This window comes from Hemitrygon akajei, unplaced genomic scaffold (assembly GCF_048418815.1).
Source record: "Hemitrygon akajei unplaced genomic scaffold, sHemAka1.3 Scf000048, whole genome shotgun sequence".
In the NCBI taxonomy this organism is placed as follows: Eukaryota; Metazoa; Chordata; class Chondrichthyes; order Myliobatiformes; family Dasyatidae; genus Hemitrygon; species Hemitrygon akajei.
In genome coordinates, this window is record NW_027331934.1 from 346051 (window position 1) to 373210 (window position 27160).

The following is a 27160-nucleotide window of genomic DNA, read 5'->3' on the forward strand; positions in this document are numbered from 1 at the left end:
GCTGTTTCCCACACTGATGTCCCTCACCAGGTCATCCAGAAAGGATTTCAGCTGCCGCCTGTCATTCCCCGACACAGCATTCCTCTTCCCCTTCCACTTCCGTCTGAGGATGACTGGCAGGGACTTCCCCAGCCTCGGCATGCTACACCAGCGAAGCGAGGCTAGTTTAGGTCGATGCTTTGCACCCTCAGATGTGAGAATGAACTCTCTCATTTCCTCCACAATGCAGATTTCTCAGGAGGGGTGAGGATGTCCATTGTCTCGCTATCAATAGAATCTCCCTCCAACCCTTCACTGCAGACAGATCCCCCAACTTCCTGCTCGTGCGTTCTAATAGGTGGCTACACTTGTAACCCACACTGCGCAGCGGATACCTCACTCATACCTTCCCGCTCCACCATCGCATCAGTCTTATCCACAGTTACCACAATGGAGGGGTAATTCCCAGAGACTCCAGAGTATATCACCTCCCCAGGAGACAGGCATGAAGGGGACCCCAGCAGCTCTGGTCCAAGGGATTCTAACAGTGAGGGAGCCTGGTCTCCTCTCCACTCATATTATTAAATACACTTGCCTTCAGGGAGGCGCCTAGTACTAAGTCCTGGGTTAAGGGCTCTTGGTCTGTTTTAGTTGTGCAAACAGGCCTAGCACTAGCTTACTGCACAACCACACCACCTACTACAGGACTGGTGGCAACATCTGGGGATTCAGGGTTAGACACAAATTCCAGCCGGATTCTCACCCCTTCCAGGGACTCCCACGCATCTACATTCCCTGCCCTCTTGGGGGAACATTCCCTTCTCCTCTTCACGCCGGAGGAGCACAAAGGTGCGGGATTCACTGATGGGGCGGTACTGTCTGCTTCCATCACCCAGTACAACTGTGCACTTCCCCAAGCCTCCCGCTCCACTTCAGGACCGACTCCACTCTGCGGTCTCGCAGGCCGACTTCTTAGGTTGCTTAGACTTCTTCTTCACTTTCTTGCCCTGTCTCTCGCCTGAATCTCGCTGCACGCAGTCTCAAAATCTCCCACCTAAACCACAGGGGTAGGGGCAGGAGCAGGGGTCGGCTCAGGTGCAGTCGCAGGAATACGATCAGGGGCGGATGTAGCTGGGGTACATGTGCCCAAAGTGGACTCCCTAGGGTTTCGGGTGTCAGGACAGTCCCTCCGAAAGCGCCCCGCCACCCTGCATGCATGGCACCGTGGGCGCTCAGAGCTCCAATACACCTGTTAATTTACCCCCTCGTGCCGGACAGTAAACCGGCCCTCAACGTCGTCCTCCTTTTCCAGCTGCGTGAATATCTGTCGCCGGAAAGAGATTACAGTACCAAGGGTGCGTCTCCTGAATTTGTGCATGATGGCAGTTATTTCTGACCTTACTTGCCCCAATAGTGTTAGTGCGTGAGGCAGGTCCTCGTTGGGGATGAAAGGCTTTACGTGACCGAGGTCGATGCCTTGCGTGGGAGCTGTCACTAGCTCCATCTGTAAAAAGATTTTCCACTGTGATCCCCCTACTGAGGGCCCGATGAACCAACTCATCATTCCTCAAATAAAGCTCTGTCTTCCTTGAACTCTTTCCCGGTGGCCAAAATACCATCCTTCCCCGCCAGGTTCTCCATAGCCTCCGCACTCTTTTCCTAAGTTATTCCGCTTCCACCGACTGAAACAGGGCATCGTCTGAGGCTGGAGAGGCAGCTGGCTTTGCATAACTCCCCGAAGGCCTGCGACCTCCTGGAGACTGGTCCGCATTCTGGCACTATGCCCGAATCGAGAAATATATGACGATGCTGGTTATAAGTCCTGGACCGAGTTGAACAACTGGCCGGAAAGGTTTGCACTCGACAGAACCTTGCTGGCCCGGCGCCAGAAGTTCCAACGCCAGGAAAGGCTCCGTTAGTCCTCAAGAACTTCCAGGCCGTGAGAGGTCGAGACGTCTCAACAGATTCTTCGGCTCCTACACCGAACGAAAGTCACGGCGATAAAGATGGAAGGAGGTTGCCCCGATGCCAGTTGGGGACAATGGCGTTTGTCTCCAGGTTTTGGAGTGAACCGGCTTCCTGGCGAGTTGCCAGCGGCCGCAGCTGGGGACCACGCAGTTCGCAACCGCCAACAAACCCAGCTCAAACTGGCATTAAAAACTCCAAACGAAGCTTCCACACTAAAAAAAGCCACTCACTCACATGTCAAGTGAGGTTAAGTCAAGTCACTTCTTATTGCCACTTCGACCATAACTGCTGGTACAGTACACAGTAAAGACGAGACATCGTTTTTCAGAACCATGGTGCTTCATGAAACAATACAAAAACTACACTGAACTACGTAAAAACAACACAGACAAAAAGAAAACCCACACTAGACTATCCAGACCGACCCAGGTCTGCATAAAATGCACAAAACAGTGCAGACATTACAATAAATAATAAACAAGATAATAGGTACAGTAGAGGGCAGTAAGTTGGTGTCAGTCCAGGCTCTGGGTATTGAAGAGTCTGATGGCTTGGGGGAAGAAACTGTTACATAGTCTGGTCGTGAGAGCCCGAATGCTTCGAAGACTTTTCCTAGATGGCAGGAGGGAGAAGAGTTTGTATGAGGGGTACGTGGAGTCCTTCATAATGCTGTTTGCTTTGCGGATGCAGCGTGTAGTGTAAATGTCCGTGATGGCGGGAAGAGAGACTCCGATGATCTTCTCAGTTGACCTCACTATTCGCAGCAGGGTCTTGCAATCCGAGATGGAGCAATTTCCGAACCAAGTAGTAATGCATCTGCTCAGGATGCTCTCGATATATCCTCTGTAGAATGTGATGAGTTGGGGGGTGGGAGATGGACTTTCCTCAGCCTTCACAGAAAGTAGAGACGCTGCTGGGCATTCTTTGCTATGGAGCTGGGGTTGAAGGACCAGGTGAGATTCTCCGTCAGGTGAACATTTCGAACCACCTCCAATGTATCTCAGGAACATAATGCAACAGTTTATCCTCGATTTGTCCCAGCGCCACGTTGTGTCTGAGCCCAGGAGTGTTTGATGGGAATGTGTGGAGGGTGCTTCACTCTGTGCCTGATCCGGCGAATGTGTAATGAGATAGGTTGAGGGAGCTTCACACTGTGTCGGATCTGGATATTGCAGGGTGAACTTCACCTGTTTCTGATCCTGGGAGTGTGTGACTTGAGGGGATGGAGGGAGCATTGCTCTGTGTCTGAAACAGGAATTGCGTATTGGGACAGCCTGAGTGAGATTTTTTCAGCTTCTGATCCTGGGAGTGTATGATAGGATGGTGTCGATGGAATTCTCTGTGTCTGACCATGTGAGTGTGTGAAGGGACGGTGTGGAGGGAGCTTCACTCTGTGTTGATTGCTTCTGTTCCATTCTCTTGATCACGACGTTTGTGGACGCTGGTCAGACATGAGCTTTCAATCCCTTTTGTCTGCGAGAGCAAGGAGAACGCTCAGAGAGGTGGGGTCAGGATAGTGCGTGTATCTGGGGTGTGAGGAAGTGGTATGTCAGCCTGGATGGGGATGGGGAGTGAAGAGATCCTGGGGACGATACACCACCAGTCTGGCATCCCTCAGCCTGGAGCTGAGACGCTGCTGTACCAGTGTGAGGAGCTCAGACACATTATTGCAGTTCACCGGGTGCGGGGGACAGAAGTAACCCCAGGTCACAGTTTCCCCTCTAATGAGACTCAAGTCCGATAGCAAGACAGGAAGTTAAAGCGGTTTATTGATTTCATCATGTCAAATGTAAATTAAACAATGTGTGAGCTGCTGACGTGCGGGAATAAATAAGCTGCTCCCGACTCACTCACAGTCACACACAATTAACTGACCGGCGACAACGAGTGACAGTTAGAATAATCAGTCCCATCTCTCACCGTCACTCTGCATCGGGGAACCGATGATTATAAAGTTAATCTTCGACGGTTTCAAAGGTACGTTTAATGTCAGAGAAATGTATAGAATATACATCCACGAAAAACAGGACAGTGCCTCCAAAGAATGAATGACAGTTAAGCGTTAGAACACCAAAGCCCCGGCCCCAGCTGTCCTCCCTCCCGCGTGTAAACAGCAGCAAAGCAACGATCTTGCCTCCCCCCACCAGAAAGAAAGGCATCGCCACCCATCATCGAGCACTCAAGCGTCCAGCAAAGCAGCAGGAAAGACACAGACTTGCTGTCCCCCGAAGATGTATTCGAATACCACAGGCTCGCTCTCTCCCTAATAAGGGAGAACAAGGTGTCTCCACTTCAGGGCCGTGTCCGGGATCGTTGCAGACCCAGGGTCACTGCCGAGGGATTTGTCAATTTAACATCATTATATCGGCCAGGCTGCCGAATGCACCGTCCTCAGCAAAGGGAGCAAAAGGATTTTCTCCCTGGATAATCCCACACCCAGACTGAGCCCCGGACCCTGGGCTCTTCATGTCTGTGTAATTCCCCGGGGTCTCATGTGCAGGTGCTTCAGCATCACAGTGCGTGAGACTGGAGCAAGTTCCATCAGAACTGTTGGGAATTAAACCTAGAGCGTGGCCATTAAAAGGGAGGGTGGGTAAATTGGCCGCGTGGGCGAGGGTGTTCACAGATCCACTTTCAGTCCGGGTCTAGCTTCCTGCAGAGATCTCAGTTCCTTCTCTCCGGTCCAACTGAACCGATTACCCCCAAGCCTAAAACAGATGGGAAAATAAAGATGAAATAAACAGATTACACAACAGTGTCAATAACAGGGGTCCAGGGTTAATGTTTCAACAACACTCACAGACAAATATCACCAGAAAACCCGCGGATCCGCTGATATTTTATCACATTGAACATTAACACAAACATTCACCAAATCCACTCCAAACACGGGCGATTCAGTATGAGGTGGCGGAGAGCGGGGACAGATCGGTCTGTCAGGGAGTTTGATGTCAGGACCAGCTCCGTCAGTGATCGGTTTGTACTGAGAGCGGAGACGAGATCCTCAGCACCAGAATCTGTGAGACCGACCCTGAACAGCCTGGAGATGAAGAAAAAAAGAGACAGGAGACGGTACAAATCCCAGTGTTTGTCAGTAACACAATTACTGATCACATTAATGTTCAGTATCAGACACCCAGTGACTGTAAACACAATCTCCCACAGTCTGGTACTTACTTGAGTTTCTGTATTTTACACTCCGGGTTTCTTAGAGCCGCAGACACCAGTTTCACTCCTGAATCTCCCAGGTCATTATCCCCAAGTCTAAACACAAACAGCCAAATTGACAAACAAAGTGAGTCAAACCCTGGTTTTGCGGGAATTTCTCTCACTCAGATATATCATGAAACATTAAACCCTTCAGTAAATCACTGATCGTAGTTCCAATCACTGTCAATGTCCCTCACTGCCCAGCTCCAGGGGATTCACCGAATGTCAGTAATTTAGTCTGTCGGTGTGACCCTGTAATCTCCACATATTCCGTCTCATTCCCTGATGGTTAGAAAAGTGTTGAACACAGGAGAAAGGGGGATGCGGAAGAGAGGTCCCCAAGAGAGGAGATACGAATTGACAATAAACTGGACTGATCAATTAACACTAAGGCTGTCTTCAAGAAGGGTCAGAGCCGTCTCTATTTCCTGAAGAGACTGAGGTCCTTTAACATCTGCCGGACGATGCTGAGCATGTTCTATGAGTCTGTGGTGGCCAGTGCTATCATGTTTGCTGTTATGTGCTGGGGTAGCAGACACCAACAGAATCAACAAACTCATTCGTAAGGCCAGTGATGTTGTGGGGGTGGAACTGGACTCTCTGACGATGGTGTCTGAAAAGAGGATGCTGTCCAAGTTGCATGCCATCTTGGACAATGACTCCCACCCACTCCATAATGTACTGGTTAGGCACAGGAGTACATTCAGCCAGAGTCTCATTCCACCGAGATGCAACACTGAGCGTCAAAGGAAGTCATTCCTACCTGTGGCCATCAAACTTTACAACTCCTCCCTCGGAGTGTCAGACACCCTGAGCCAATAGGCTGGTCCTGAACTTATTTCCACTTGGCATGATTAACTTCTCATTGTTTAATTATTTATGGTTTTATATTGCTATATTTCTTCACTATTCTTGGTTGGTGCGGCTGTAACGAAACCTATTTTCCCTCGGGATCAATAAAGCATGTCTTGTCTGTCTGTCCATCAGGAGGAAGAGGAATGGGGAAGAGAGATCCCACAGGATGAAGGAATAGACATTCCAAAGGAGGAAGGGAAATCCCACAGAAGGAAGGAGGATGGGGAAGAGAGCTCCCACAGGAGGATACTGAAACATAGAAACTTAGAAAACCCTCAGCACAACACAGGCCCTTTGGTCCACAAAGTTGTGCCGAACATGTCCCTACCTTAGAAATTACTAGGGTTAGCCATAGCCCTCTATTGTTCTCAGCTGCATGTACCTATCCAAAAGTCTCTTAAAAGGCCAGATCCTATCCACCGCCACCACTGCTGCCGGCAGCCCATTCCACGCACTCACCACTCCCTGCGTAAAAAAAAAAACTTACTCCTGATATCTCCTCTGTACCTACCCCCCAGCACTTTAAACCTGTGTCCTCTTGTGGCAACAATTTCAGCCCTGAGAAAAAGCCTCTGACCATCCACATGATCAATGCCTCTCATCATCTTAAACACCTTTATCAGGTAACCTCTCATCCTCCGTCGATCCCGTTCACTGAACCTGTTTTCATAAAGTATGCTCCCCAATCCAGGCAATATCCTTGTAAATCTCCTGTGCACTCTTTCTATAGTTTCCACATCCTTCCTGTAGTGAGGCGACCAGAACTGAGCACAGTACTCCAAGTGGGGTCTGACCAAGGTCCTATATAGCTGCAACATTACCTCTCGGCTCCTAAATTAAATTCCATGACTGATGAAGGCCAATACACCGTATGCCTTCTTGACCACATATTCAGCCTGCACAGCTGCTTTAAGCATCCTATGGTCTTGGACCCCATGATCCCTCAGATCATCCGCGCTGCCACGAGTCTTACATTAATATTATATTCTGAGATCATATTTCACCTACCAAAATGAACCACTTCACACTTATCTGGGTTGAACTCCATCTGCCACTTCTCAAACCAGTTTTACATCCTATCAAACAGAGTGCACTGCAGATTCTGTGGTCAAATCAAGACGTACAAAAAAACTGGATGAACTCAGCTGGTCGAGCAGCATCCGTTGAAAGAAGCAATCAACGTTTCGGGTCGAAACCCTTCTTTAGACCTGACGAAGGGTCTCGACCCGAAACGTTGACTGCTTCTTTCAACGGATGCTGCCCAACCTGCTGAGTTCATCCAGCTTGTTTGTACGTCTTGCATCCTATGAATATCCCGCTGTAACATCTGACAGCCCTCCACACTATGCACAACACCCCCAAACTTTGTGTCATCAGCAAATTTGCTAACCCATTCTTCCACTTCCTCATCCATGTCATTTATAAAAATCACGAAGAGTCAGGGTCCCAGAACAGATCAGTGAGGCACACCACTGATCACTGACCTCCACGCAGAATATGGCAGTCTATTCCTTCATCAATGTGTTTAGTCACATCCTCAAAAAAAAAAATCAGTCTCGTGAGGCACGACCTGCCCTTGACAAAGCCATACTGAAACTTCCTAATCATATTATACCTCCCCAAATGTTCATAAATCCTGCCTCTCAGGATCTTCTCCATCAACTTACCAACCACTGAAGTACGTGAGGGGTGAGTTTGAACTAAGTTCCACAATCGGGAGAGAAGATGTGCCCATGGGGTTTGGATATCTGGTAGTGAGCACAGTCACACAGGTGGACTGATGGTGATAGTCACACACGGGGAAGGGCAGGGGAGGACAACCTCACAATGGTATTTCTTTCCTTCTCACTGGGACAGTCTGCTGACGGTCTCTTGTCCCACACCGGGAAGGGGGTGTGAATCTCTGACCCACCTGCTGCAGTCAGTGTCGGTCTGGGTGTCAGTAACAGTGAGAAGCAACATTGTCAATGGATGTGCCACAGGCAGCGAGAAACACGGCCATTCCTGTAATTTACTATCATTAAACCAATCGCCGTTGTTCACTGATCTGATGAAGTCTCCAACATCCCTTCACAAGGAACCATAAAACCCTTCCGTCCTTGTTGGGGAATTGCTGACCGATCTTCTGGTTATTAGTTACAATTCTTCACCGTATGATTTACTGCTGTCTAACCCAAATTCGTTTCCATTTGAACAACACAGTAGGAGAGTTTTAGAGTTCAGAGTGAGGGACAAATCAGGTTACCTCAAGTCCAGGCACTTGTGCAGCCCGGGTCCCAGCCGCTGGATTCCTTCACACTGAATGTGGCAGTTCCACAGGTCGAAGTTGTTTATTGTATCACAGAGTACAATGGCATGAGACAGGACCACGCAATCAATCGGTGTCAGTGTCATTCCACGGAATGAAAGTTCTTCCACAGATCCCAGTGCGGCCTGAGCCAGTCCACGATTCTGAGACTCAAACAGATAGTGCAATGTGTTCAGGAGGCTCCTTTTACCAGCTTTACTCTCTGTGTTTCCAACCTGGCGTGTAACCTCCTCCTTCACCCAGTCAATCACCCGGCAGGTTGTTTGATGAGGAAATGGACCCAGAAACTCCTCCAGGCCCCGAGATGCCATTGGGGAGGAGAGACCAGCAACAAAACGGAGAAATACATCAAATCGTCCACCTTTTGTGTTGTGGGCTTCAGTGAGGAATTTTAGGATATCCTCGGGACGTAGAGTCAGGAATTGTATGACTGCAGCTACAAACTCTTGGATGGTGAGGTGTGGGAATGTGTACACCACGCTCCGGGCAGAATCCTCTCTCTCCAAAAGCTCCAGCAGGAACCCGGACAGGAACTGGGAAGGCTGCAGATTGAACTTGAACAAATCCCCATCTGTAAACACAATCTTCTTCTCGGACACTCCTCTGAAGGCCATTTGACCAACCCTGAGTAACACATCACGGGGGTTCTCAATCTCACGGCCGTGGTTTTTCAGGATGTTGTAAATATAGTAGGAGTACAGTTGGGTGATGGTCTTGGGAACTCGCTGCGGGTCCCTGACTCCTTGTGTGAAGAAGGGGCCCAGTGCCAGAGCAAGGATCCAGCAGTAGGAGGGGTTGTAGCTCATGGTGTACAGGATCTCGTTCTCCTGCACGTGTTTGAAAACAGCTGCCGCCACCGTCTGATCTCCAAAATGCCTTAAGAAATATTCTTTCCGTTCCTTACCAACAAATCCGAGGATTTCAGTCCATATCCCGATCTGTGCATTTTCCAATAAATGTAACGCAGTTGGACGGGTGGTCACCAGCACTGAACACCCTGGGAGCAACTTGCCCTGGATTAAACTGTACACAATGTCGGACACTTCACACCACCACTCGGGATCTGGGCACTGGTGCTTGGGTTCTGTATCTCTCCGACTGTCAGCAAAATCGATTCTGTGTTTGAATTCATCCAAACCATCGAATATAAACAGCAATCCCTCTGGGTTCTTCCAGACCTCTCTCAGGAAATTCCCAAAGTAAGGATACTGATCCAGAATCATTTCCCTCAGGTTTATTCTACAATTAATGGAGTTTAAATCGCGGAATTTGAAACTAAATACAAACTGGAATTGTTGGTATATTTTCCCCGTGGCCCAGTCGTAAACAATCTTTTGTACCATTGTTGTTTTCCCGATCCCTGGGACTCCGGCCACTGCTGCCGAACTCCCAGATGTGGAGTTACTTCGGGAAAAACTGCTCTGGAATAATTGATCACTCCCAAGTTTCTCCAGCTCTCCACGGAGATGTTTGTCTCTCCACTCCTCGTGGTCTCTGCCTCTTGCCAGCAGCTCATGTTCCACCAGTCTCCGATCTCGAACAGTAGAAATGACCGTGAGCTCAGCGTATCGATCAACCAGCTGGAAAACCTTCACCTTCTCCCTCATCAGGATCGTGTTCACTTTCAGTGTTTCAGTTTGTGCCCGCAGAGTCTCTTTGTGTTTCTGTTGAACATCTTCCATGGGAACAGACAGTGGACAAACTGTTAGATGCCTCAACTCAGAACTCAGTATCTAAGCACACAAGAGTTAGCTCAAAGCTATTGCATTAATTGGATTCATCAATGGATGTTCGTGCAGCGAAGTAAATTTCATTAACAGACGCCGAACTGGACAGAGAGGCCTGGTTTAGATAAATACCTGATCATCATATTTCCACATTAATTGTGCTGTGAAAGTGAGTATTTCCCTGGTATTTTACGGAACCCTAACTGTCCGGTATTGGACACCCTCTTACTATTGTTACAGCTGTCATTGTTTTTGTGGGAGAACTTTGAAAGTTAGAGAAAATTGTACTGGGCGTTCTGTCAAAGAAACAAGTCGGGGAATCACAGCTCCTTCTACACAGTCACTGATTCAAAATACAAAGAAATAGCTTGGTGTATCAGCATTTGCGCAGTGAGGGTGCGACTGTAGGAGAAAATGTCAACCACCCTGTTCAGGAGATTGAGACAGTCAGCTTTTTGATACAAAACGCAGACAATTCACCCACTCCCCAAGCGCCCCCTGCGCCCCCTGCATCCTTCATCACAGATGCTGCTCAGCTCACTGAGTTCCTGCAGCAAATGGCTTAAGACGGCAGATCTGCAGTCTCGTGTCTCTTAAAGAGTGTGTGTTGCAACTATTCAACAGATTCAAGATTCAAGATACACGTTACACAAGTGTAATAGTGAAGCAAAAAATTGTTATTCCGGATCTGATGTCGTACAACAAAAACTCAGATAAAGAAAACAATGACAAACACAATAAATATAAATATATACGATACAGAAGTCACTCTGACCTCAGGTGGTTCTGACAGAATTTTTTCAAACCGTGCTGGTGGTGGGTTGGGGTTAATTAGTTGTGGAGGGGTGGCTTAGTCATTGGAGGCGTTGATCAGTCTTACTGCTTGAGGAAAGTAACTGATTTTGAGTCTGCTGGTCCTGCTGTGGATGCTGCGTAGCTTCCTCCCTCCTGGGAGAGGGGCAAACAGCCCATAGGCAGGATAGGTGGGATCCTTCCTCCCTCATGGGAGAGGGGCAAACAGCCCATAGGCAGGATAGATGGGATCCTTCCTCCCTCATGGGAGAGCGGCAAACAGCCCATAGACAGGATAGGTGGGATCCTTCCTCCCTCATGGGAGAGGGGCAAACAGCCCATAGGCAGGATAGGTGGGACCCTTCCACCATCATGGGAGAGGGGAAAACAGCCCATAGACAGGATAGATGGGATCCTTCCTCCCTCATGGGAGAGGGGCAAACAGCCCATAGGCAGGATAGGTGGGATCCTTCCTCCCTCATGGGAGAGGGGCAAACAGCCCATAGACAGGATAGGTGGGATCCTTCCTCCCTCATGGGAGAGGGGCAAACAGCTCATAGACAGGATAGATGGGACCCTTCCTCCCTCATGGGAGAGGGGCAAACACCCCATAGACAGGATAGGTGGGATCCTTCCTCCCTCATGGGAGAGGGGCAAACAGCCCATAGGCAGGATAGGTGGGACCCTTCCACCCTCATGGGAGAGGGGCAAACAGCCCATAGACAGGATAGATGGGATCCTTCCTCCCTCATGGGAGAGGGGCAAACAGCCCATAGGCAGGATAGGTGGGATCCTTCCTCCCTCATGGGAGAGGGGCAAACAGCCCATAGACAGGATAGGTGGGATCCTTCCTCCCTCATGGGAGAGGGGCAAACAGCTCATAGACAGGATAGATGGGACCCTTCCTCCCTCATGGGAGAGGGGCAAACACCCCATAGACAGGATAGGTGGGATCCTTCCTCCCTCATGGGAGAGGGGCAAACAGCCCATAGACAGGATAGATGGGATCCTTCCTCCCTCATGAGAGAGGGGCAAACAGCCCATAGGCAGGATAGGTGGGATCCTTCCTCCCTCATGGGAGAGGGACAAACACCCCATAGACAGAATAGGTGGGATCCTTCCTCCCTCATGGGAGAGGGGAAAACAGCCCATAGACAGGATAGATGGGATCCTTCCTCCCTCATGGGAGAGGGGCTAACAGCCCATAGACAGGATAGGTGGGATCCTTCCTCCCTCATGGGAGAGGGACAAACACCCCATAGACAGGATAGGTGGGATCCTTCCTCCCTCATGGGAGAGGGACAAACAGCCCATAGACAGGATAGATGGGATCCTTCCTCCCTCATGGGAGAGGGACAAACACCCCAAAGACAGGATAGATGGGATCCTTCCTGAAGCTCCTGGCCGTTTTCCGGAGCCTTTCTGTATACACGTCCCTGATGGAAGGTGGGCTGCGGGTACAGCTGATGCATTGGGCAGTTTTGACAACCCGTTGTAGAGCCTTCCAGTCCGCCACAGTTATGCAGCATGTTGGCCTGTCCTCTGCAGCACAGCTGTAGAAGGACGGGAGTGTAGATGTGAGTACAGGTCAGACAACGTCTATGGAAAGGGGAGAAAGGCGAGATGCTACTGGTCTGTGATGTTAAATACAAGTTTGAAAACCATGCTGATTACCGGTCGGATGGTGAAAAAGGGAGGAGAGACAGAGGGAATTCGGTAGAAGGTGGCACAGGACCTGCACAGTACACAGAACAGCACAGGAATAGGCCCTTCGGCCCACAACTTTGGTGCCAGAATGATGCCACATTAAACACATCCCACCTATCTCTGGTAGTAATTATTTCCCACATTCCCTGAATGTCAACGTGCATTTCCACCCCGGCAGCATATTGCAGGCACACATCATTCTGTGTAAAAGCAAATGCATGGTTCATCTTTCCCCCATCTCGCTCCAAATGAATAACCTCTATTATCTGATATCTCTACTCCAGAAAGGCTCTGACTATCTTCACCTCTCAATTTTATAATCCAACACATTGCCTCCCTACAACCCTTTACACTTTATATAAAAGAATCCAAGTTTGCCTCCTTGAAGTTTATGCTCTCTAATCTAGGATGTGAGTGGCGTTTCTCTTCAGCAGCTACTGAGGTCCTCACATCTTTTCTGTAATGGGGAACAGAATTGCATGAATACTCCAAGTGCAGTCAAACCTGAGTTTTATACAGCTGTGGCAAATAAGATTTACATTCAGGGAGCTATGGACATGGACAACAAGACGCCTCTAGACTTTATACTTCCTCCATGCATTTGATCTGCATTGCAACAACTCACACTTCTCTGGATTAAACTCCATCTGATATTTCTCTCAATCTAACCCTTTGCCATTCCATCTGTCTTCTCCCAATTTAACTTTCCCACACTCTATAATCGCATGATGTGTGGATCTCTCCTTATTCATACACATCTGAGAACAGGAGTTGTGTTCACTTTTCCCAAAGGCTCTCCCACTGAAACCCGAGCATCTTGCAGGCATACATCCCAATACCACCTGCAGTATGTCCTCTCCTCTAATTTAGAGATTACACATATTATTCCCAGAACACATCCCACCATCAGCGGTTCCTAAAATATTCTTGCAGTAAGGGAACACGGGACAGAGAATGAAAGGTCATCAGCAACACAGGGAAAGTTAAAATTACCCACTACAACAAACTTGCTGTTTTTGTATCTTTACAGAATTTGCTGACATATCAGTTCCTGTATCTCCAGATAACTACTGGGGAATGTTCAGCAAAAACCCATCAGTGATTGTATCTGTCTTATTGTTGAGCTCTCCCCATATTGCCTCAGAGCTTAAACTCCCCAGTATGTCCTCTGAGTGCAGCTGCGAAATTCCGCGGATCAGCAAATAAACCTCTCCAACTGCACTACCTCCTTTCTCAAATCTGAACTTTCGGAACTCTGGAGTATCGATCTGCCAATTTTGTCTCTCAATCAAGTCTTCACAAAGACCACAACATCACACGTCTATGTGCTGATCCCCTCTTAACGTACAACAACCTGACTCGCAACACTCTCTGCACTGACCCAACCACTTCAGACCCGACCATCCCATCATGTTCATTTACCCGGCCCCGCCGGCCTTACAATGAGGTTTACTAGCCTAACCTGCATCTTCTTTTGACTCAGCTGGGCAGAAGATAATGTAGCTGGACATGTGTTTGGATTTTCAGTGGGGGAGCAATCTGGACATAAAGAACGTCTGACTCAGTTATGGAAAGGGATGACGATGCCCCGAGTATCGAGGTCCTGAATTAGGGGAAGGCAGATATTAATGTAAAACAGGGTTTGGATGGAGTGTGGGAAACATTTACTTGCAGCTACACTACACCAGAAGACAGATTTTTTAATGGATGTGGGACCTCACAGTATATTAGAACCCTGCCAAGTGTGTACAAGATTTCACAGAGTTTGAAGAGCCCGTCAGGGTGTGTGGGGTCTCATAGTTTGTCAGGACTCTGTCAGAGTGTGTCGGGTCTCACAGTGTGTCAGGACCCTGTCAGGGTGTGTGGGGTCTCATAGTTTGTCAGGACACTGTCAGAGTGTGTCGGGTCTCACAGTGTGTCAGGACCCTACCAGGGGTGTGTAGGGTCCGCCAGCGTATCAGGGCCTTGTCTGGGGATGCATCGCATGTGAATGTTTACAAGATTCTTCCAGCAGTGGGTGGGGTCACACAGTGTGTCAGGACCCGGAAAAAGAGTACAGGGAATTAGTAAGGAAGGAAGCAGAGAGGCAGGACCACAAGGGTAGTTATCTTGAGATTGTTGCCTGTGCCACTTGAGAGTCAGGACAGAAAGACAATGAGGTGGCAGATACATGTGTGGTTGAAGAACTGGAGCTGGGAGCAAGGATTCAGATTTTGGATAATTGGGACCTCTTCTGTGGCAGTGGGACCTGTATAAAAGGACAAGTTGCACTCGAATCCAGGAGTTGACAATATTCTTGCGGGCAGATTTACTCGAGCTGTCGAGAGCGGTTTAAACTAACATGGCAGGAGGATGGGAACCAGTATGATAGAGCTGAGGATGAATCAGCAAGTTTACAAGTAGATGATGGCTGTAACATGAAGATAAGGTAGGACAAGCCTATGATTGGGTGCAAAAGAGGACAGAGCAAAGAGTTAAATTGACCCAAATAAGCAAAATTCAAAAGGAGAGAAAATGCAGGACCGAATGGCTTTATTTAAATGTGGGTAACATTTGGGAAAAAGTGGATAAATTTTGGTGGAATTAGAGATTGATCCATATGAGATTGTGGGCATCACTTAGTCGTGTCTGAAAGAAGACCATATTTGGGATCTTAACATCAAAACATAGACTTCGTATAAAAAGGACAGGCAGGAAGGACAGCCACATGTGGTGATGTGGCTCTGTTGGTAAGAGATGGAATTAGATCTTTAGAAAGAGATGACATAGGGTCACAGAATTTTGAATTTTTGTGGGTGGAGTTAAGAAATTGCAATGGTTAAAAGAACCATTATGGGATTTATATATAAGCCTCCAAATATAGATGGTATTTGAGCTATGCCTAGCTACACAGTCATGTATATACAGAGAGTAGAGCAGTGAGCTAAGCACACACTTCTGGGTTGATTGTCAGCGAGAAGGACATGTCATCACCAATCTACACAGATTGTGGTCTTCCAGTTAGGAAGTCGAGGATCCAATGTACAGTGGGAGGGGGTGGCTTTAAAGAGGCCCAGGTTCTGTAACTTCTCTGTTAGGATTGTGGGAATGATGGTATTAAAAGCGGAGCTGTAGTTGATGAACAGCATCCTGATGCAGGTGTTTGTGTTGTCTAGGTGGTCTAAAGCTGTGTGAAGAGCCATTAAGATTGCCTCTGCCATTGACCTATTGTGGCGATAGGCAAATTGCAATGGGTCCAGGTCCTTGCTGAGGCAGAAGATCAATCTAGTCATGACCAACCTCTCAAAAAATTTCATCACTGTCTATCCCACATTATTCTTTGGGCTCCTTACCTTAGAAAGGGCTTGCTGAAACTGAAGATGTTTCAAAGGAGGTTCACAAAATTGATTCTAGGATTGAATGGTTTGTCATATGAAAAGCGTTTGATGGCTCTGTGCCTGTATTCACTGGAATTCAGAAGAATGAGGGGTGACCTCATTGAAAGCTATCGACTAGGGAAAGGCCGAGATAGAGTGGATATGGAGAGGATGTTTCCTACGGTGGGGGAGTCAAAGACCAGATGTCAGAGCCTCAGAATAGAGGCGCATTCTTTTAGGACAGAGATGAGGAGGAGATTCTTTAGCCAGAAGGGGGTGAAACTGTGGAAGTCTTTGCCACAGGCGGCTGTAGAGGACAAACCTTTATGTATATTTAAGGCAAAAGTTGATAGATTCCTGATTAGTCAGGGCATGAAGGGATACGTGGGGTGGGCGGGGTGGGGGAGAAGGCAGGAGATTGGGGCAGAGAGGTAAATTGCATCAGCCACGATTGAAAGGTGGAGCAGACTTGATAGGCCAAATGGCCTAATTCTGCTCCTGTGTCTTCTGGTCTAAGATGGTAAGAGAAGGCCATTTCCCCAGGGTAGCAATGGCCAGTGCAACCGAGGGCTGAGGTGATTGATGGAAAATATGGGTGGGGAGGGGTTAGTTGTATTTTTACACAGAGTGGCGGATGCGTGGAACGGTCTGCCACAGTTGGTTGTAGAGCTGGGGTGTGTGGGCCAATTGGCATTGGTGCCTGGCACAAAAATTTTTGGGAACCCCTGTGCCAGGTTCGAGGCCCATAACATTCAGGACATTAAAGAGACTCTCAGATAGGCACCTGGACGTTTGGAAAATGAAGGGCTGTCTGGGAGTATGTTCAGGCAGCCTTGTGGGTCGGAGCGCCTGTGCAGTTCTCTACTCTAAGTTTCTTCCCCCTGAATCCTTGAGGCTGTGACCCCTAGTTCTGCTCTCGCTTGCCAGTGGACCTTTGCACTCGCGACATCTTTCATAACTTTGCATGGCAAGGGGACGGGAGGCAGAATGATAGGGCAGATGATGAGCTAGCAGGCTTATAAGTAGATGATGGATGCAAAGGAGGGCAAGCCAATGATTGGGTACAAATGCAGACAGAGCCAAGAATTGTACCTCAAGAGGCAAAATTCAAAAGGGCGAAGAATGCAGGACTGAAGTTCTGTATTTAAATTGCCGTGGCATTCGGAATAAGTTGGGCAGACTGGTGACACTATTACAGATTGGTTGATGTGGCCTTGTGGGCATCACTGAGTCATGGCTGAAAGTTTCATGGGAGCTTAATATCAAAGCACATGCCTTGTATCGAAAAGACAGGCACTAAGACATTGACGGTGGTGTGGTTCTGCTGCTACGAAATAGAATTACATCTTTAGAAAGAGGTAACAGAGAGTCAGAGAATGTCGTATATTTATGGGTGGAGTTAAGAAACAGCAAAGGTAAAAAACACACACACACACACACACACACACATTCTGGAAATCGTATATAGATTTCCAAATAGTAGCCAAGATGTGGGGTTGAGATTGTAAAGGGAGCTGGAAAAGGCAAGTTATAAGGGTAATGACACAATTGTAATACGGACTTCAATATGCAAGGGGTTTACGAAAATCAGATTAGTGTCGGTGTACAAGAGAGGAAAGTTGTTGAATGCTTATGAGATAGCGTTTTTGAGCCGCTTGTGCTTGAGCCTAGTTAGGGAAAGGTTATCTCAGATCGGGTGTTGCGTAATAACCCAGATAGTTATTATTGGAGCTGAACGTAAAGGAACCCTTAAGAGGCAGTGATCATAATATGACTGAATTCATACTATATTTGAGAGGGAGAAGCATAAGTCATATGTATCTGTATCACAGTGGAATAAAGTGAATTCCAGAGGCATAAGCGAGGAGCTTGCACCAGAGGATTGGAGGGAGATACCGGCACAGATGCTGGCAGAACATAGGTAACTGGAGTTTTTGGGAATAGTTCACAAGGCGCAGGATAAATATGTCCCCCGGAGGAATAAGTTCTCGAATAACAGGGTTAGGCAACCGTGGCTGACAAAGGACGTTGAGGACTGCATAAAAGCTAAGGAAAGGGCATATAATGTCATTTACTTGCATTTTCAGAAGGCGTCCGATAAGGTGCCACAGATGAGGCTGCTTAACAAGATAAAACTGGAAGAATGAGCAAAACAGTGGCAGATGGAATACAGTGTTTGAAAATTTATCGTAATACATTTTTCGTAAAAAAAAGAAAAATGGTGCGAAATTATTATCAAAATAGGGAGAATGTTCAAACATCAAAGATGCAGAGGGACTTTGGAGTCCCCATGCAAACTTCCCAGAAGGTTAAATTACAGGTTGACTAGGATAAAGAAAGTAAATGTAACCACGATGTGTCAGGACCCTGTCAGGGGTGTGTGGGGTCTCACAGTGTGTCAGGACCCTGTCAGGGGTGTGTGGGGTCTCACAGTGTGTCAGGACCCTGTCAGGGGTGTGTGGGGTCTCACAGTGTGTCAGGACCCTGTCAGTGGTGTGTGGGGTCTCACAGTGTGTCAGGACTCTGTCAGGGGTGTGTGGTGTCTCACAGTGTGTCAGGACCCTGTCAGGGGTGTGTGTGGTCTCACAGTGTGTCAGGACCCTGTCAGGGGTGTGTGGGGTCTCACAGTGTGTCAGGACTCTGTCAGGGGTGTGTGGGGTCTCACAGTGTGTCAGGACCCTGTCAGGGGTGTGTGGGATCTCACAGTGTGTCAGGACCCTGTCAGGGGTGTGTGGGGTTTCACAGTGTGTCAGGACCCTGTCAGGGGTGTGTGGGATCTCACAGTGTGTCAGGACCCTGTCAGGGGTGTGTGGGGTCTCACAGTGTGTCAGGACCCTGTCAGGGGTGTGTGGGATCTCACAGCGTGTCAGGACTCTGTCAGGGGTGCGTGGGGTCTCACAGCGTGTCAGGAACCTGTCAGGGGTCTGTGGGGTCTCTGTGTGTCCGGAACCTGCTGGGCGTATGTGGACTCTCTATTCAATGTATTCGGGTGAGATAGGGAGTGTAGAAAAACATTGATTGTTGAAACAGCTACTTTAGACAATATGACAGTGGTAGAAATATGTTCCTGAACAATCAGGGAGTGAATACTTATTTTGTTTACAGAAATAGGTATGGGAATTTCACTGTCGTGTCTGTTCCCTCGGCAAACAGCATAAAGAAAAGTGAAGAACAAGTTTGCAGGCAAATTATAGATATATACTGTAGAAATTGTAGAGGCATTCGCAGCGGAACAGTCGATTCAAAGAGAGAGAGAGCTTTGCACAGGTCATAGAGAAAAGCTTTAAACAAGGAGGTTCTCACGGGGCTCGGTGCATTAGAATACTGGGTATGACTGCGAGTCCAGGTTTGTTCTGGGTGTCAGATGTGTGATGTCCGGGAAACTTCCGGCCTCCCTGATGGCCACATTTGTGCCAGGTGCATCAAAATGCAGCTCCTTAGAGACCGACTTAGGGAACTGGAGTGGCAGCTCGACCTTCGGCTTGTTAGGGAGAGTGAGGAGATGATAAACAAGAGCTACATGAGAGGTAGTCAGCCAGGCGCCACAGGAGACAGATAAGTGGGTGACCCTCAGGAGAGGGAATGGAAGGCATCAGGTTGTGGAGAGCACTGCTGTGGCTGCCACTCTTAACAATAACTACTCCATTTTGTGTGCTGTTAGGGTGGGGTGGGGGAGAACAACCTACCTCGGGGAAGCAGCAGTGGCCGTGCCTCCGGCACTGCGTCTCACCCTGTGGTTCAGAAAGATAGGGAACGGAAGAGAAGGACAGTGGTAATAGGAGAATCTATAGTTAGGGGGACAGATGGGCGAATCTGTGGGTGCGAAAATTAACCAAGGATGGAAGTTTGCCCTCCAGGTGCCAGTTTTCGTGATGTTTTTGAGCACGTTTGCATATCCTGAAATGGGAGTGTGAGCAACCAGAGGTCGTGGTACATATTGGTACCAATAATATAGGTAGAAAAAGGGAGGAGGTCATGATAGCATAATACAGGGAGTTAGGAAGGAAGTTGAGAAGCAGGACCTCAAATTGTCATAATCTCAGGATTGCTGCCTGTGCCATGTGACAGTGAGTATAGGAATAGAATGAGCTGGAGGATAAAAGAGTGGCTGAAGGATTGGAGCAGGGGGAAGGGATTCGGAATTTTGGATCATTGGGACCTCTCCTAGGGCAGGTGTGACCTGCACAAAAAGGACCAGTTGAACATGAATCCGAGGGGGACGAACACCGTGTGGATAGTCAGGCTTTTCCCCAGGACTGACATGGCTAGCACGAGAGGGCATAGTTTTAAGGTGCTTGGAAGTAGATTTAATAGAGGGCTATGGGTAAAGCCTAGGTAGTTCTAGGTAGGGACATGTTCAGCACAGCTTTGTGGGCCGAACGGCCTGCATTGTGCTGTATGTTTTCTATGTTTCTCATATCTAGGCGGGGAGCTTTGCTAATGCTATTGCAGAGTGTTTAAACTATACTTGCAGGGAATGGGAACCGAAGTGAAGAGGCAGAAGATGGGTAGATTGGAGCTTTTAGGGAGTTTGTGAGGAAGGATAGGCAGATGTAAGAGTAAAGGTGCATTCAGCCTGGTGGTTTGAGATGTGTCTATTTTAATGCAAGGGGTATCATAAACAAGGCAGATAAACTTAGAGCGTGGATCAATACGTGGAACTATGACATTCTGGCCATTACAGAGACATGAATGTTTCAGGAACAGGAATAGCTGCTGAGTTTGCCCGGCTTTAGATCTTTCAAAATGAACAGAGAGGGATCAAAAGAGGTGGGGTGTGGTATTGCTAATTAGGGATAGAGACAAGGCTGCAGAAAAGGGGGACTTCATAGAGGAATGGTCTACTGATTCAGTGTGGATGGAAGACAGAAACAGGAAAGGGGTAATAACTCTACTCGGTGTTGTTTTATAGACGCTTCACTGGTAACAGAGACATCAAGGCGCAGACAGAGAGGCTGATACTGCCACTGTAAAAACAAAACAGGGTTGCTGTAATGGGAGATTTTAACTTTCCTAATATTGATTAGTATCTCCTTAGCGCAAGGGTGGAGTTTGTTAGGTGCCTTCAGAAAGGTTTCCGGACACAATATGCCAATTACAGGAAAGGCTGCAATTGATCTGGTATTGGGAAATGGACCTGGTCAGGTGTCAAATCTCTCAGTGGGAGAGCATTTTGAAGGTAGTGACCACACTGTATTTCCTTCACCATACCGCTGGAGAGGGACAGGGGCAGACAATTAGGGAAAACATTTAATTGGGTTCGGGGAGATATGATGCTATTAGGCAGGAACTTAGGGGCATAAATTGGAAGCAAAAGTTCTCAGGGGAGTGCATGGCAGAAATGTGACAAATTTTCAGGGAGTATTTGCATAGAGTTCTTCATAGATATGTTCCATTGAGGCAGGGAAAGGTTGGTAGAATTAAAGAACCATGGTGTACAAATATGTAGAAAATCTAGTTGAGAAGAAAAGAAAAGCTTATGAAAGCTTCAGGAAACTAGGTACTGTTAGAGCTCTAGAAAATTACAAGCTTGCAAGGAAGCGGCTTAAGAAGGAAATTAGGGGAGCGAGAAGTCGCTATGAGAAGGCCTTAGCAAGAGTAAGAAAAACAAAAAGGTATTCTACAAGTATGTGAAGAGTAAGAGGACGAGCCACGTGAGAATAGGACCAATCAGGTGTGATAGTAGAAATGTATGCATGGAGTCGGAGCAGGTAGGGAGGTACTTTAAGAATACTTTGCTTGAGTATTCACCAGGGAAAAAGACCTCGACAACTGTCAGGATGACCTACAGGGGACGGGATGAGATATACTCTAGGCTACTGAGGGAGGAGATTGTTGAGCCTCTTGCGATGATCTTTGGATCATCAATAGGGACAGGAGAAGTGCCAGAGGATTAGAGGGTTGCAAATGTGGTTCTATTTTTCAAGAAGGGGAGTAGAGATAACTCAGGAAATTATAGACCAGTGAGTCTGACTTCAGTGGTGGGCAAATTATTGAAGAAGATCCTGATAGGCAGGATTTATGAGCATTTGGAGAGACATAATCTGATTAGGGATAGTCAGCATGGCAGATAGGCAGCTCGTGCATTACGGACCTGATTAAATTCTTTGAGGATGTAACAAAACATATTGATGAAGGTAGAACAGTGGATGTAGTGTACATGGATTTCATGAAGGCATTTGATAAGGTTCCCCCATGCAAGGCTCCTTCAGAAGGTATGGAGGCATGGGATCCAAGGAGACCTTGCTTTGTGGATCCAGAATTGGCTTGCTTACAGAAGACAAAGAATGGTTGTAGATATTTTGTATTCTGCATGGAGGTCAGAGACCAGTGGTGTTCCGCAGAAAACTATTCTGGGACTCCCCTCCTCTTTGTAAATTTTACAAATGACCTCGATGAAGAAATAGAAGGTTGAGTTAGTAAATCTGCTGATGACACAAAGTTGGGGGAAGTTGTGGATAGTCTTGAGGATTGTCAGAGGTTATAGCGGAATATTGACAGGATGCAGAACTGAGGTGAGAAGTGGCAGCTGGACTTCCACCCAGATAAGTGTGAAGTGATTCATTTTGCTAGTTCCAATTTGAAGACAGAATATAATATTAATGATAAGACTCTTGGCAGCGTGGAGGATCTGAGAGATCGTGGGGTCCGTGTCGATAGGACACTCAAAGCTGCTGTGCGGGTTGACAGTTTATGATGTAAGAAGGCGTATGGTGTGTTGGCATTCATCAACAGTGGGATGGAATTCAAGAGCCGTGAGGTGATGTTGCAGCTATACAATACTTTGATTCGACCCCACTTGGAGCAGTGTGTTTGTTCTGGTCACCTCACTACAGGAAGAATGTGGGTACCATAGAGGGAGTTCAGAGGTGATTTACAAGGATGTTGCCAGGATTGAGAATAGCTTCAGTGTACTTGGCCTTTTCTCCTTGGAGCGAAGAAGGATGAGGGGTTACCTGATAGAGGTGTATAAGGTGATAAGGGACATTGATTGCGTGGATAGTAAGAGGCTAAAACGAGGAAGCATAGCTTTAAGGTGCTTGGAAATATGTGTCGAGGGGATGTCAGGGGTATGTTTTTCTCACAAATGGTGGTGGGTGCGTGGAATGCATTGCCAGTGGCAGTGTTCGAAGCAGATAGAATGGGGTCTTTAAAGAGTCTCTTAGATAGGTACATGGAGCTTAGGAAAGCAGAGAGCTATGCACTGAGGATATTTTAGGCAATTTCCAGAGTAGGTTACATGGTCAGCATAACATAATTGGCCGAAAACCATGGTGTAGGTAAACTGAGGAACTTTATTGTCTGAATGTGGACTGGAAAAACATTAGCAGATGTCACGGGGATGTGAGCAGTTCGAAAATTTCCTGATTCACCCATACGCAAATTAATATCTTTGGAATTTGAACTTGAAATGAGAGAGGGTCGTACAGGGTTATAGTCAAGATTCCTTATGTTTCTGTTCAAGAGCTTCAAATATTCAGATAAAACATGGGCTACTGTAAGACTAATAACTTTTCTTTTCCTTTCGCCCTCTCCTCTTAAATGTGGAGTTGAGTGATGAAACTCGCTCTGCAATTGTTCAGCCTAACAATCTCGTGAGCCCATGCACTACCCCGGGCTCCATTTTCACAGACATGATGTGCTTATGAATGCACTGAATTCCGCATCCAGACGGTCACAGTTTAACTAATTGCAATATTATTTATAGATATTTTCAGTCCTTTGTACATTCCCTGCCGCAAACTCACAACCCTTGGTTTCTTTGTCCTAATTCCCATCTCTTACCCTTCCACGATGTCCATCACACAACACTGGCACTCATGAATTTCAGCTTCTGCGAATGGAACTGAAGATTTTGTCCCCAATTTTACCTTCACTAACACTGTCTCCTAATGTACTTCCCAGGATTATTGAGTTGGGAATTAAAAAGATATTTCACCTTCACTAACACTGTCTCCTAATGTACTTCCCAGGATTATTGAGTTGGGAATTAAAAAGATATCTGTAACAGATTTGGCACAATGGGAGTGCAGATGTGAACAGAGTGGGGTTCATTTGCTGATTGGGGGTTCAACAGACCAGTTGGGATATTAACTACTTTTCTCATTAAATGGATATTGTCATTATTACTCTGTAACAAGAAGTTTAATAGACTCCCATTTCTACAAATGATGACCTGTAGGATCTGAGGGAATTTAGAAAAGTGATTTAGGATGAGGGTTGTTCCAGCAGTTGTGTTGCTTTAGGGGAAGGATTTCACCTTTTGGAGTGAAGAAATTTCTGAGAATTTCACAACTCCAGATTGCCCTCTTCTCCAGTCTGACCTCAGTGAAGGGGTGTGTAGCTGCAGGACCCAGAGAGGTGTGATCTCTTTCAGCAACCACTCCCCCGCCCCCAAACTTTCTGCGTTGTTCCTCACACTGTCCTGTGAAAATTCCCTCCAGCAAACATTTCCCATGCGTATTAATGTGCGCTGTGTCATGGTGCCAATATTTACCTGGTCAAATCTCTATGGCTCTACGACGATATGGCCCTCCACAACATCAACCTTTGATGGAAACAGCGGTTTCTTCACTTACCTTTCAGTTCCCTGGGAATCTCTGGTACGGGTCGATGAACTGGAATACAACCTATTCGGATTAAAACAATTTCAGGAATTAAGATGTGTAAAATTATAAAGTGTGTAATGTTAGAATCCAAAATTAAATTCATATGTGAAATTATCTCACCATGTTCTTGTATTTCTTTCAATATTTTGTCAAACTTTGGGACACAATCGCGCATCTTCACAAAGGTTTCCCACATCACCCTCCGAGCGAGGGAGCCTTTCTCCATCACCAGGCTCAGGAGGAGCTTAGAACTGTCCGCCCGCTCTCCCTTATCAGCGAGATCAGAGATTTTCTGTGAAGAGTAACAGTGAACATATTGGGGAGTGACAGAGTCACAGAGAATGAGAAGTAAATGATGTGCTCTGTAACGGGATCACACTGAGCAGTCACCCGGACGGGTGCTGATCCTGTCTGGACATGGACTGTACATTCTGAGTGCAGAGCACACGGAGGGACATTCGCCGTGAACCTGGTCCACCAGTCAATCAGATCCTGGCTGGTCTGTGACCGCTTCATTGACGTGGCTCCAAATCCATAAATAATTCCTCAGCGAATTTGACGGTGTAAAATCAGAAAATAACAATCACAGGTGAAGAAATATGCCAGGGTGGTTTTTAAAACAGAATGAGCAATTGTAGAGAAGTTGCAGGAAAGATGTGATTCATCCCCTTAATCCGTCAGTGTCCACCATGACAGCCGATTACCAGCTGAACCTGATGCCCTTCCTTTGCCTTTTCCGGTTGTTGCTTATTCTGTGATTACACATTACAAAATGGCAATATTCCCCGATATTTCACACTGTTTGCAGTTACAGATTGTAACGGAATCATCTCCACGCAGAACAGAACACACTGGAGCTCCTGTGGCACCCAAAGATGATGTCCCGGTTCTCACTGACATCCTGCCGTCACTCTGCATGGTTTTCTGAAACTGAAACTTCCTGTCATATTTCCATTTAACGTTGTAAGCCGACGCAACTGTTAGTGGCTCAAATCGCTCTAAACATTGAACAGCTACACACCAGGTCATGGTATCTTTTCAACTCTTTCTATCAGTGGTTCAGAATCACATTTTTTTGAGATTGCATGTACAGTGTATATCTCCCAGTTGTTCATTTATCTAATTTAATATCTGATGAGTCAGATTTCTGTGATGTGCGAAAATTCAAACCCATTCTCAGTCTCACTCACCCGATGTTCCTCTCCGCTGAACTGATTCTTGGCCGTTAACGCCAGGCTCACTCCGTGCACGCCTCCTTCCATCGCCTGCTCCAGCCTGTCCCGGTAGAAATCCGTCAACTGCAGCAGCTGGAAATTGTTCCAGCTTGCCAGGAGCTCGGTGATCACTGAGCTCGGAACTGTGAAGGAAAATGGCGAAAATTAAAGAAATTACCGACCACCTATTGGGCAGCAACTTTCTCTTTGGAACCTAAAGATGGTGCGGCAGGTCATCAAACGCATTCCGAAATATATATACCTCTCTGTTTATTGAAGACTTGAAAGGACTCTATTTATTTCTGAGAATATTGTAGCCCATCACCATCACACTTCTTGTACTGCCCATCACCACCGCTTTGCTCTGGGTTGCTGTCTGCCTGCCTGGTCATCCCCTTCCTCAGCAAATCTCTGGAATATCTCACAAAATGCTGGAGGTACTCAGCAGGTCAGGCAGCATCGATGGAGAATAAGCAATCAACGTTTCAAGCCAAGACCCTTCATCAGACTGGAAATGAAGGAGTCAAAAAAAATCTAGATACTGCCACATTGCTTTCAATTGCTGCGATCCTGACCCAAAACGTCAAATGTTCATTCTTCTCCATGGATGCTGCCTGACCTGTTGAGTTCTGAGAATATTTTGTGTGTTTTTGTGTTGCTTAAAACTTTCAGAATCTGCAGAATGTCTTGCGTTCTGGAATACCTCACGTTTTAATGTGCATCTCAATCTGCTTGAAAAGCAAATATCTAATGGTAATTGTACCCCTTCCACGTGTGTCTGTGCTTCTACCAGAGATATGAACTCTTCTCTCTCATCTCACTGCTTAGTCCCTTAACAATTTTTTTTTTGAATTGCCGGTATTGAACTAAACCCAGAGACAGAGTCAAGGCAATATTTATAAATTAAAATAATTCACCACTATACCCGTGACCTTCCCTGATATTGACGTCACTGGAACTCCTCCACTACCCGCCTGTTCAGCCATTTTGAGTAAATCCGTGTTCAGGCTTTGATGCTCTGTAACAAATAAAATTAACAGGATAGTCAGACATTAATCGAGCTGTAAAGGAGAACTCTATTTTGTTTTGAAACCGAAGCAAACACTTTCAAATATCTTGGGCCTGTCCACTGAAGACTTGATACTGCTGGATCCACCTGTGTGCATCCACCCACAGTCACACAATGCCCATTTCCGCTCTCAAATGGAAGGTGTAGAGGTCATATGGGTTGGGTTAAGAACTGGCAATGTTAAAAGGACCCTAATGGCAGTTGTGTACTGGCCTCCAAACAGCAGGAGGTAGAAAAGGTGTGTCAGAAGGGCAACGTCATAATAATCGTTGGGGATTTTAACATAAAAGTGGATTGGGAAAGCCAGGACAGAACTGGACCTCAAGAGAGAGAGAATTTGTAGGACGTCTAAGAAATTACTTTTTA

The 27160-nt window shown here is 47.0% G+C and overlaps 1 protein-coding gene across 1 annotated transcript in view; it reads right to left on the bottom strand.

Annotated features, from left to right (window-relative positions):
- Positions 1-3715: 3715 nt before the first annotated feature.
- Positions 3716-27160, bottom strand: part of LOC140720871 (NACHT, LRR and PYD domains-containing protein 3-like) — a 37127-nt gene continuing 13682 nt past the window's right edge. The window contains exons 2-9 of the mRNA XM_073035719.1: positions 26651-26743; positions 25702-25868; positions 24632-24803; positions 24482-24532; positions 8258-9995; positions 5125-5211; positions 4820-4987; positions 3716-4655 (exon numbers count right to left, since the gene is read on the bottom strand). Coding sequence (XP_072891820.1) covers positions 4568-4655; positions 4820-4987; positions 5125-5211; positions 8258-9995; positions 24482-24532; positions 24632-24803; positions 25702-25868; positions 26651-26711 — 2532 coding nt within the window. The 5' untranslated portion in view covers positions 26712-26743 and the 3' untranslated portion in view covers positions 3716-4567. The remainder of the gene's footprint in view (positions 4656-4819; positions 4988-5124; positions 5212-8257; positions 9996-24481; positions 24533-24631; positions 24804-25701; positions 25869-26650; positions 26744-27160) is intronic.